Source organism: Trachypithecus francoisi, unplaced genomic scaffold (genome assembly GCF_009764315.1).
Source record: "Trachypithecus francoisi isolate TF-2019V2 unplaced genomic scaffold, Tfra_2.0 Lachesis_group10, whole genome shotgun sequence".
NCBI lineage: Eukaryota > Metazoa > Chordata > Mammalia > Primates > Cercopithecidae > Trachypithecus > Trachypithecus francoisi.
Window position 1 is genome coordinate 55617204 of NW_022681455.1, and position 13169 is coordinate 55630372.

The following is a 13169-nucleotide window of genomic DNA, read 5'->3' on the forward strand; positions in this document are numbered from 1 at the left end:
AGAAAAAAGTCAAGCCCTCACAAGTAAAGTAGGCTAAACCTCCTATCAGGTAAGCACTTGATTAGCTTAAAATAAGTTATCTCTACGCTTATTGTTTGACAAGGCCAAAGAGAAGTCCCACCTGGGGACAGTATTATTCAAAGTCTCAAATTATGTCTATAATTATTTTCATACCAGGTGTCTAACATATTATTTAAATTTTGTAGGCATACCAGGAAGGAAAATACATAAAACAGACTAATTGGAGATCTGGGTACTGGAGTTGTCAGACATGGGATCTAAAATAATTCTAATAAATATTCAAGAATTTATAATATGATAGAGAATTGTGGCAGAGAACTAAAGCCTATCTTTTAGAAATCATAGAAATGCTTTAACTCAAAATATAATAACTGAAATTAACTCAATAAATAAGATTAACAGCAAATTAAACGAAGCTGAAGAAGAAATTAGTGAAATGGAATATAAATGAGAAGAAAATATTCAGATTGAATATGGAGAAAAAAAAGAATGAAAAAATGAATTTAAGAAATAAATAAGGCTCAGAGAAAGTTCTAATATTCTTCAAAGTGTAGGCCTAACTGGAGAGGATTTAAAAGGAAACAAGAAACAGAAACAACATTTGAAGCAAAAATGGTTGAAAAGCTTCTAAAATGTGAAACCCAACAAACATCAAGTGATAGATCCAAGAAGTGTTGCACATCATTACCCAGATGAATACAAAAGAAAGTATGCATAGACATGCCATAGTCAAACCATCAGAAACCAAACACAGAAAAGAATGAAAGATAAATTATCATCAAAGGACCAAAAATAAGACAAATAGCTGATTTTATTGTATCTGGCTTCCACTGTATCTGTTGGGAAATCTGCATTTTGCACTGCTATCATGTCTTTTAATTTTTTAGATAAAACTTACATTTATAGTAAATATTCGTTTATACTTATAAACATTATGTATGTGTATATACACACATTAGTGTATGTGTGTATGTAATTTCAAACAAAGAAAAACTGAAAAAAATTATTACTTTTTTTACTAAAGAAAATATTGAAACAAATGCTTCTGGTTGAAGGAAAGTAATCTGAGGAAAAAATGGAGATGAAGAAAGGAGAAAAGAGAAAATATGTGCATAAATATAAATGGATATTGACTGTATACATATGTATTATAAATATAACATATAGATAATATATGAAAACAAAAACATAAAAGGCAGAAGACAGAAAATGAAGTTAAAAAGTCATATTTGTATTTTTAATAAGTTGTAGTAGTACTAATATATCATTTTAATAAGCCATGTTATATTTTGATATATTATACACAGCAATTAAGAGTATAGTGAAAAAAAGTATATCACTAACACATCAATTCAGGGGAAAAATGAGAAATTAAAATGCTACATGATTTCAAAAGAAGTTGGAAAAGAATAAAAAATGGTAAGGAGACAAAGAATACATGAGACAAATAGAAAACAGTATGATGGCAGTTTGGTCCCTGTCTGAAAATTCCTCCTCAATCATCCTAATATATTTAGTAAATGTACTAACAACTACATAGTTGCAAGCTAAAAGTGTAGAGTTACATTATCATCTGATTGCATTTAAGCAGAAATATAATATACATTTAAATTCCAGAGACCCTTTAGCACCAAATAACTACGTTGAATCATAATTTTTGCTGACAGCAAATGTAACATAAAGGATCAGAATCGAATGTAAAATAACGATAAATTTAATCTCACATAATCTACCATTTTATTTTAGAAATATAGTAGGTTTAAAACATTATTTATATTAGAATTTAGGTCCTCGGAAATTTTACTTTTGCAAAAGGGCATTAATATGTGAAGAGATTTAGTTATTGCTTAAGGAACACTTGAAAATCAAAGGGGGATCACTTCACTAGGAACCTTACATTTACTCAAAACTTTAAAACATACCAATTAAGTCAGCTTCATTATACTCTTTTTAACAGAGACAACTACAGAAAATAAAACAGGTCCTAAGAGATAGCTTGAATTATGGAATGAGCAATTTTAACCTCTTGGTCTATTAAGGGAATTTTCTGCAAAACCATTTTCATTAGCAAAAACAGAGACCCAAATAATTTAATTAGTGGACCTGTGATAGAATAAGCCTTTCATTCATATTTACTCTCTTTACATTTGATAGTACATTGTTAACCTTCCAATGTATATATGTTTATATATGCATACACACAATATTTAATTTAATTCTAATAATTCATCAGGTATATATTATCTCTAAAATGTAAGCTGAAAAATGAAGGTCTGGCCATGCTGTTGCACACAAAAAAACCATGGAATAAGCTGGTAGCAGGAAAATATCAAGATTTTCAATCTTCTATTGCATATACAGAATTATTTCAAAATACAGAATTTTCTGTCTGTTCTAACTGCAAATTATTTCATATCACAGGAGTTAGGTTTATTCATGATTCTCTCTGCCAAATTCAACAATAGAGAATTAGTTAAGCTCTCTGCTGTCTTGGCAGCCTCCAGAAACCATTTTTACCTCATCTCTCCATTAAACTACTAACAAAAAGGTAAGAGAAAAACAGTAATAATATTCACCAATTGGTGCTAAGACCAAACTCTATTTATACCATGTCCCCATTCTCGCTGATTTTCTATTCAGTTAGCAAATATTTATCATGATGCTACAGTGTGCTAATCATTTTGATGGACCTTGAACAAATGCTAAGAAGAAGTTCATGGTCTTCACAGGTTGGTGATGCTTATGGCCTATAAGAGAAAACACTAACTCATTTGTTCATTCAACAAGTATCATTGGCCATAAAAAATTAGCCAGACATTCTGATAAGTGTTGAGAATCCCGTAGTGAATTGCTTCCTTACTTTTACTGTGCTTAATATCTGCAAAGCAATTAAATATCAAGTAATCATGAAAATAAATATATAATGTATATTATCTATAATAAATAGGTTACTATGCAATAGAAGTCTAACAAAAGCTGCTGGCATTAAGAGTCTGGGAGAGATTTCACGAGAAGGTAACATGCAAATTGAGGGCAGAAGATTAATTAGAAGTTAATTTGTTGAAAATAATCTTCCTAGCAGAGAGGAAAGTAAGCAAACACTGTGGTTCCAGAGAGAACACAATTTATTAGAGAACTCAAGGCCACTGTGGCTAAAGTGGCAAGAACAAAAAAGAATAGCTTAAGATGATGTTGCTGAGAGATGCAATGAAAAAATCATCTGAGGTTAAGAAAACCCATTAAAAGTTTTGGTGTCCATTCTTAAAAGCAATGGAAATTCATAGATGGTTTTGAAACATGGAAATAGCATTATTTTACTTGAAATAGGGAACATTTTCCAACTAGCTATATAGACAATGGGTTGAAGAGGAATTCCTGGAAAGTAAGAGGACTACTGCAACAGTTCAGTCATACATATGAGAGATAATGCCATTTTAAGATTGATTGGTGCAGCGAAGTTAGAAAAATATATTTGAAAGAAATTCAGTAAGTAAAATTGCAGGACTCAGTGATAATTTGGGTGTGAGGGAAATGAAAGAAGATAGTTTCTGGTGTATGGCTCGTAGAACTGAATGAATTATAATGGCGTTCCCTGCAATAGGAAATATGGGAGAAAGTCCAGTGTTGGAAGGAGTAGAACATTAATAAAATTTCAAAAATTTTGAGTTTGAGTTGCTTTTGAGATACTCAAGCGATGATGTCAAATGAGCAGCTGAACATCTGGACTGGAATTCAAGAGAAACAGAGGAATGTAAGTCTAGAAAACAAATGGTACACAAACAGCAACCAAATCAGTGAGTGTAGATTGTCACTCACACTCACACTAGGATGAGTGTAAATAGTGATGTGGCATCTGGATATTTACCCAGTGGATACAAGCCACCGAGCCTGCCAAGGAGACTGAGAATCCAGAGACATAGGGCTGAAAGCAGTGAAGGTTTATTAGAACAGAAATCTAGGAAGATAAAGTTCAAAAAGTCAAGTGTCAGATGTCAGTGCTGCTGTGAGTTCAAATAGGATGAGATAGAAAAAATTACAATTTAACAGTATTGGAACTAAAACAGAATTATTTTTAAAAATTCCTGAGAACACAAAAAGAAGCATAACTCTGGAGGGAGCAAAGGGCTGGACAAAAAAGTCATTAAGCTGAAGAATGTTCCAAAATTTTATTTCTTGGGAATCCTAGTCATTTTCATTTAATCTGCTTCCGTATCTTAATAGGGCAAAAAAGACATCCTTACCTGCAGCCAATCTTCTATCATTGTCCATAAAACCCACAAAATGTGTAAATCAGAAAATAAAGAGGGAGAGAAAAATATAATATTCACTCAAAAAGAAAAGTCATATAAAGTCTCAGACTTAGGAAATATAAGTTAATGGTTCCTGATTAAATAACAGACTGAATTTTAAAAGTTAAGAACATTAAGATAAAATTACATCAGGAAGGTCAAAATAGAATGTAGGAAAATTAAATAGACATGTTAACATGGGGGAAAACAAAGGATAACTTTTCACCTCTACCACTGTCATCAACAGGTTTTGAGTTAGATGACCATGGCCATCTTTTAAGTAACGAGAAACAAAATATCTTCTAAAGACTGAATTCCAATTTGTAGAGATAAGATTGCAATTTCACATATGATACACCAAACTGAGAATACATAATAGAAAATGAATATCTTACATTAGAATAGTTGGTTTAAATCCACATGGTACAATTATGCTTACTGACTAAAATATTACAATAACAGAAGTTATTTTGTTCACTAGTCAAATCAGAAATAATCTTGCATCCAGCACCGGTAATTCAACAAGAAATCCTCACACTGCCCTTCCTTTATTCCATGTTTCAACATTTTCATAACAATTATCAGTTATTTAATATTTTGTGGAATTTTAGATTTTCAGCTTTTTAAAGGAAAAAGTTAATTTCTTTATACACCTTTTCTTTATTAATCTGACACTGGTTGAGAGTGCATTAAATCATAAGTATATGAATAATATTAAGTTGCCTATTGTCTTAACATGACCTTTCAGGAACAATGTGGGAATAAATTTTAGTCTGAAAGTGCTGTTCTTTACACTTTCTTTCAAGTTTGTTGAAGCATAGATACATTCGGGATAATTCATGTTCTGATTGACTATTTCATCCTACTGTGTCTTCTTAACCTTCTACCGGTTTCATTCCTTTTCTGCCTCACATTGTGACAAATTTGTCCTCTTTGTTACACAGTACAAGGAGCACTGAGAATAAGGGCAGTATCCTTGAAGGAATACCTGTGAATACAAATTGTATTACGTAATGCATCCCTTTCCAGGAAAACACAGAGAAGGAATTCTTTTCTTTAGGCGACCAGCAAATGGTCACAGGCAGGGATTTTGCTGGGTCTGATCTGTAGAGGCGGGTCGATATATTCACCGAAGAGAGATAATGGAAAACCGTTTAAGGGGTGCGGCCTAACACGACAAAACTGCTACGGGAAGGGTCCTGGGGTGAGGAGGTGACATAAAGGGAGGAGAGCACCAAGAGGATGCAGGGAGAGAGGCTGGCTGTCAGTGCGCATGAGGGTAGGGACACCCTGGGCCGCGAGGTGGTACCTGCGCGGGGTCGAGCGCCCCTGCCACTGAATCCCCGATCCAGAGATGCTCCCGGAGAAGCTGTTGGTAGCTGAGGCAGTGCTTCACCGCGGATGGCACATTACCCATGGCGGAGCCTGGGGCGGCAGTCGGAGAGGGGAGGGAGACTGGAGGAGGATGAGGGGCTGGCACCGCGCTGGGAAACTACGCCAGCTCGGGAGCGCGCCCCGCCTGTGCACGGGCTGTGAGGACCAGCGCTGTTCCGCGCACTGCGGCGACGCCGAGAGGGCGGGTAGCAGGGCGTGGCGGGTGGCCGCGCCCAGGCAGCCGGTGCGCGGGGCACCTGCGGGAATCGACAGAAATGCTGGACTCCTGAGCAGGAGAGAAAGGAGCTGAGGCAGAGGATGTTCAGGGGTGGCTCATTTTCCGCAGTACACTGAGAGCCCAGGGCTGACTGTATCTTCACATGCCCACCTACTTCTCACCTGTCTCAGATCAGAAAAGGGGTCTAAAATAAAAGGAAGGGGCATGAGTGTTTGTGTTGATGAGTTCGTTCATTCTCAGCTGCAGCCTTGGGTGCTCAAGTGTAGATTTGCCCACCGTTGAGCTCACGGAGTTTATGCTTTATAACAATAAGCTCTATTTAAAAATGTTTTTGAGGCAACTGGCAAGGTTAAAACATATCCAACAGTTTAATAAAAAGGAAGAGGTAGTCTTAAATTAGGTTAGATGTCAGAGGTACTCTCAGAGGTACGTTCCTAAATGAGAGTAAGCTGTCAGTAAATTGGTGCTGCAGTTAAGCGCTGAATTGGAACTGCGTGTTTAAGTCTCATGGCACAAAAATTATTAAAGCTCTAAGGACTAGATTTATCCAAACGGAATATTCTAAACAAATTCTTAGGATATTAGAATTGGAGACATTTTTAGTGGAAGAGAGGGTTTGAAAAATAGCCTTCGAGCAGACCACCGGCCTACCTTCCCCACCCTACTTTCACATGTACACTTATGTGTATTGTCACACCCTAATACTCTTCACAATGGGTTCAGTGGTTTGCAGCTAAAATGACATAATCATTAAGAATAGTCTCGTGCAGGGTACCTAGGGTCTTCCGGAGACCCAGCCAGAATGTCCATGGCCAGGAATATCCATCGGCTCTGCTGGCTGTTGGAGCAAATGTAAACCAGGAGCCAACTGATGCCCACCATAGGATAAACACACAGAAGAAATTTACCATTCAAAGTCAAACCATCCTTACCACTTGTGTGTTGAATGGGTGGCGGTTTGGGGGCGGGCAGTGAGACTTCCACAGGTAATAAAAATAAATGGGTTAAGGGAGGAAAAAGACAAAGAGTGGAAAAGAAATCATGTAGATCCTTCGGTAAACTGCACTAGAAAGGGCAAAGAGGATGAGGAGGTCATAGTCTTCTCACAGTTAACCAAGGATGTTTAACCTGGAGAACATTCTGTGAACTGCTGAAGTGAAATTATGCAATCCCTGGATGGGCTTAAAACTCTGTAAAACACCAAAATGCCGGTTGTTGTTTACCTAAGCATGACTATCATATAGGTGTACATTCATAGAGCTAAATTTATTAGCTGTACTAGCAGAGCTCAGCTGTTAGTTATTTTTCCACTGCAAGTGAAATGGACCATACTGGTTATAGCTATGCTTCCTATCATTTTTCTCTATGTATTGAAATTCTGCAACAGGGAACATGATATTTAAAATAATTTTAAAAGATCCAACTTGAACAACAATAATTTAGCAAGGCAACCTTCATAATGGAGTCAACAATCATTCCAAACCTCAAAAAGGATTGGCAATTAAAATGAAAATGAAGTCTAAACTTTTGGAGAATAAGACCTCTAAGATAAGCCAGATATGATATGATCTTCTGCTACTAAGAACAAGAACATTTAGGGAAAAAAAACTTGACTGCTTAATCATTTTCTAAATTAAAAAGGTCTGAAGAAAATTTCATATACCAATTAGTTGACCATAGTAATATGTGTTTTTTAGGGAAAAAATCTTATAAATATGAAAGTTTTTTAAAATTTTAATTCATATCATATGGAAAATGTTATGATCTCAAATTTTTAAACAAAATGTGTACAAATGCCAAAATCATAAAGACCAAATATCTTAAGAATGTTGAATCTAATGAATAAACAGGAGTTAAAATAGATGTGCTTTTAGTGGTAAGTAAAGTTTGATGTTAATTTATGAATACTTAAAGTTTATAAATTTGAAAAGCGTATGTTCTTGTATTAATCTACATCTTTCTGTTTTGATTAGTCAAATAAACATTTTCAATATGTACCCCTGTTACTTGCAAGTCTACAAAGCTCTAGATAAAATGAGAATAAAAAGAAGTTTGTGGAAGGTTCTATAGTTCTCTCTCACCATATAACAGGTTAAGAAGCTTGGGCTCCATTAGAAAAATTAAAAAAAAAAACAAAAAACAGTTGTTAAAAACTATGAAGTGAGTAAGTGCCGTACCCTGAATCTGCACTATATACTATGCTTGCTGCATCATATGACTAAGCGATTTTTACTTCATTGCATTTTACTCACTCAAACAGAAGAAGATATGAACATTCACCACAAATTAAAGTAAATTAAATTTTCTATTTTCTCTAGTGACTTTATTGATGATTTTGCTATGTGCAAAAACATTCAAGTCAACCTGTCTCTCCTGAATTATTCTCGACTTCCTTCTCTCCTTAATCCTAGCAATCTATCAACAAGTGATTTGAGTTAAACATCTTGGACCCATCCCTTGCTTTTTCTTTTGCTAAGAACTTGTCTCTGCTCCACTTCCTATCTGTCTGACAAGCAACACCATAATGCAGTGGGGAAGGGCCTAAGAGCTGGTTCTGGATTATCTATGATGCAAGCCAGGTTCTAACAGGGACTGAGTGACCCTGGACAACTTCATTAGCATCTGTATCCATATGTGTAAGAGGGTGACAATAACAGTTCTTAATTGTTGCCAAAATTAAATGACAGAATATATAAAATGTTCAACATGTGGTCTCTGGCACATAGTAGGCAGCCAACAAATGTTAGCTATTATTAATACAGTAGTCTGGTTTCCTGGGTTATTTTCCACTCAACAATTCATACTGTATAGCCTGAGAGATTTCGAAAATATGTATCTGATAAACCTTCTGAACTTACATTCTTAGAGGTGTCCCATAACCTCTGGGGGTGGGGAGAAGTCATGTTTCTTAAAAATGGTTCAATTAATATTTTATGATGAGACTTTTAGCAGTCTTTGCAGTCTCAACTCCTACCCACTTTCTAAACTTATCCATAACTTCAGCAATATCAAATTATGTATATTTCCCCAAGTTTTAGGATTATTTCATGTCCTATCACTCTAATTATGTTTATTACAGCAATTTTGAGAAATTCAGAAGATGTGTAAAGATATCAGTGAAGACACCTAGTGTTCTAATTCTAGAAACATTTAAATATATTTTATTTCAGAGAGAAAAGAATTAATATTTCTTGTATATACTTATTGTTTTTCCTGTTTTATTTTATTTAAATTATTTGAAACCATGATGCCATTGGCTGTACAATATCCATATATATATATACATATATATATACACACACATAATCAAAAGCATCTCTTATAATAACTTTGTAAAGTATAGCATGTTATTTATTTTTTGAGAGGGAAGTAGGTAGCTAGAATATGATCACACAGATGTTCACATTTATAATTAATTAATTTGCCAAAACAGCATGACAGTGGAAATCCTGCACTATAGTTCTGTTTCTGTCAGTTTCTCTTTATATTTTTTAAGTTTTGCTTTGTATGTGCAAAGCAAATACATATACAAAGCAAAATTTGCATGGTTGGTAATTTGCTTATGTAAACTTATCTTTGATGAAGCCATTTATTTTTCCATAGGAATTTTTCATGGGTTATTGAAATATTCCTAAAGGATGATTTTACTTTTGCTTGACTGGGATATCTAATGGATTTAATTTGGTGGTGCTAAGATTTGTTTTTTGTTAACATCTTAGCTTGGAGTCTCATAACGATATAATAAATATAGAACTTAAAATCATGCATGATAGCACTTGCTTTCAGTCTTCTTACAGAGATTTACTTTCTCACCCACAGAACCAGGTGACTTTTTTCATCTCTCATATATGGAATGGCTTTTTGAGACCAATGGTTCATGTTCATGGCCCAGTTAGCTACCATACTTACATGGCCATTCGCTTAAATGTACGTTTCCATGTGGTGCTTAAAACCTCAGATCCTGACTATTAAGGCCTGTGCCTTCTTGCGAGCCTCTTGGCAATATTTAGCTTCTGAGGATGTTCTTGATATCAGTGTTTGAGGGAGGGGAAAGAATCTCCCTGATAAACTCCTCCATATTTAACAGAATTCTTTTTTTTTTTTTTTTTTGAGACAGAGTCTCGCTCTGTTGCCCAGGCTGGAGTGCAGTGGCTGGATCTCAGCTCATTGCAAGCTCCGCCTCCCGGGTCCACGCCATTCTCCTGCCTCAGCCTCCCAAGTAGCTGGGACTACAAGCACCCGCCACCTCGCCCGGCTAGTTTTTTGTATTTTTTAGTAGAGACGGGGTTTCACCGTGTTAGCCAGGATGGTCTCGATCTCCTGACCTCGTGATCCACCCGTCTCGGCCTCCCAAAGTGCTGGGATTACAGGCCTGAGCCACCACGCCCGGCCCAGAATTCTTACTTGAAATTTTCTCTGAGTATTATATTTGTTCCATAATTTTCAATGTATTCTGAAGTTCCTATCACTTCTACAAATAAAGATAGGGAACAAGAGATGCTGAACAGAACGAAGAACACTGGATTTAACTCAGAGCCTGAGGATCTCATGATATAGTTCCGATGTCTTGACTAATCCACAAGAAAGAAAACTAAACAGAAGCCACATGCTCTACGCTTACTCCCATTCTTCTCCCTATCTCTTCTCTGTATCAAATGACCGCAATAAATTACTACCATATAATAAATTACAGGGCTGTTCATTCTCTATATTCTAGACAAAAGGTCTCAAAAACAGAGTGAAGAGGGATTTTTGTTTCAGAGATCAGTCAACCCCAAACTAGGCAGACTGACTATATTAGTTGTCTCGAGTGGGAAGTACTTGGGTGAGAAGGATCTAGTTAAAACAGGTTGCTATCTTGTGAGTTTCTTTGGTCCCAGAGATGGCTATTTGAAAGTCTCTATGCTGACAGCGTGGATAGAATCAGAAGCAAGTGAACCAGTCGAAGTTCTTATAATACCAAATGCCAAACTGTCATGTAGCCAAGATACCTACTGGGCAGGGATAAAAGACACATATGGTGAATCTCAAACAATGATTCCATAGAACTTTGGCAAGCATTACAAAAGTGATGTGCTACAGCCTTAAACAATAAAAAAGAAACAATGAGAACAACCTGGTTACCAATACTAGATGATACCTAAGGGGAAAAAAGCTTTCATCATATCAGTTTTATTGCTGAAAATGTTAGATAACTTCTCACATATGTTATGTCTGGCTGATCTAAATTGATGAGAAGGATAACAGAGTGTTTAAAAACATTCTTGGCATTTGGTTACTAAAATCAAAGTTCCATTAACAATAGCATTGTTCTGAAATACAGCATTCTTTTGAGAATAAGTAATGAGTTCTATTTTACCAAAATAACACCCCACCCCAGGTGATGAGTACCTGGCAGCAAATACTGAAATCAGAACAAAGTCATAAACCACATTTCTCCAGATGTAGGAGTCTATTTATTCTCTCACTAATTCAGAAGAATCCAAAAGCATTAGCTTTGCCAACTATATTGCAAAACAAAAGACATGGACATGGACTGTTCATTAACTAGTTTTACTTTGTTTGATGGTTGCAGTCCACACATTTTTTGCCAACAGATGTAAAAGTATCTTTTTTTCCATTAACTACAAGCTCAAACTTCACTTGGAAAGTATTTTATCAATTAGTTGATATATGTTGGTGGGTTATAATAAATACAATCTTAGTAGGCAAACTGTATTATCTCTTATCCAGAGATTATATCATTCTTTGAAACTGTATCAAGTACTATTGAATGAGAACACAATTCAATATCAACTATAATTATAAAGATTTAGTATTTTCCTTTGCACACAATAACTGTTCAATAACTCAGCTTTCTTTTGCCTTTCATTGAATCAAATTCATCCATTGTTAAGAAGACATATGTAACATTGTTCCAGCTAGTGGGAATCTGTAAAAAACAAATTTAGGACATTTGTTTAGTCCACTGCAGGTATTTTTAAAATTTAATACTCAGTAGCTAATGGAAAAATAAGTATGAATATATATTTAAGATTAAGATATGCCTTCTTGGCTTTAAATGCCTCACATTCCACTGCCAACATCTTAAGCAAAATAACTAAAATAAAAGAATACAAAGCATATCTATTTTAATTAGAGGAGTATAAGAAATTAGATTCTAAAGCTGTAGGATCTATACACAAAACATTACTTATAGTATAATTTGCGTATTCATCAAATGTGAATTGAATAATTAATACTTAATAAATACAGGGCTGTATAATACTGTGTGGAGGGTAATGCTTAAACAAGGTAGTCAACATAAGCAACTTCTAATTGAATAGTGAAATATAATGTTGCTTAACTAACTAAAATAGGCCAGTATGTTGATAAGTGTCAAGTGATAAGTTTAGAACCATAATAGTAAAGGCAGTAGGTTCCTTGTTTAGTTATGATAATAAGAGAACACTTCAGAGAAAGAGACCACATTTGAGAGGATTGGGTAGACAGAGCCTATCATGATGAAGAGACAGTGCAGGGGAGGGGTGAGTAAGAGCAACTGTAAACAGTCTCATTATTACCAAAAACTAACAAAACGTGGAAATCAGTTTTTAATAAAAAATGTTCATAAAATTGTCTGATTTAATGAGATTTTTATCTTACACTTATTTCACTATGGATATTATCGGTAAAATGAACATTTTTTATTTCTCCACAGATAAACATAAGCACATAAATTTTAGCATATGTACTAAAGACAGTAATTTTAAAGTATTTATTTTGAAATTCAGCTTTAGATGTCTTAAAGTATGTCATGCCTGTTCTCCAAGGGCAGAAAAGGAAAGATAGTATTCATTAAGTGCCTAAACCTGGGAAGCACTTCAGTGGATATTTTAACCATGTGTATGAATTGTCATCCCCATTTAACATATGAAGAAACTGAGACTCAGAGAACTTGAACAAACTATTCCGAAGTAACAAGGAAGTGTAAAAAGTGGATTCAAAATTGTGCCTGTCAAAGCCTTTGCTCTTTCGTTTTCATCTCATGATTTTCAAGAATAAATAATAAACAGACACTTTTTATATACAAGGTATTTCCTGCTTCTAATAACTTTTAGTGAAAGAAACCTTTGCTCAGAGATGTTAATTTTTTTCCAAGAGAGCTTCTTTAGAGCTAGAACTTGAATTCAGTCTTCTGACTCTTCATTCTAGAGATTCACACACTAGATGAAGGACCCAATCTTGTCCTAAATATGAAGCCTAAA

General features: G+C 35.1%; 1 protein-coding gene across 1 annotated transcript in view; it reads right to left on the bottom strand.

Moving 5' to 3' along the window:
- Positions 1–5809, bottom strand: part of HMGCLL1 (3-hydroxymethyl-3-methylglutaryl-CoA lyase like 1) — a 150174-nt gene extending 144365 nt beyond the window's left edge. Inside the window, exon 1 of the mRNA XM_033217496.1 lies at positions 5620–5809. Coding sequence (XP_033073387.1) covers positions 5620–5727 — 108 coding nt within the window. The 5' untranslated portion in view covers positions 5728–5809. The remainder of the gene's footprint in view (positions 1–5619) is intronic.
- Between the last annotated feature and the right edge of the window lie 7360 nt (positions 5810–13169).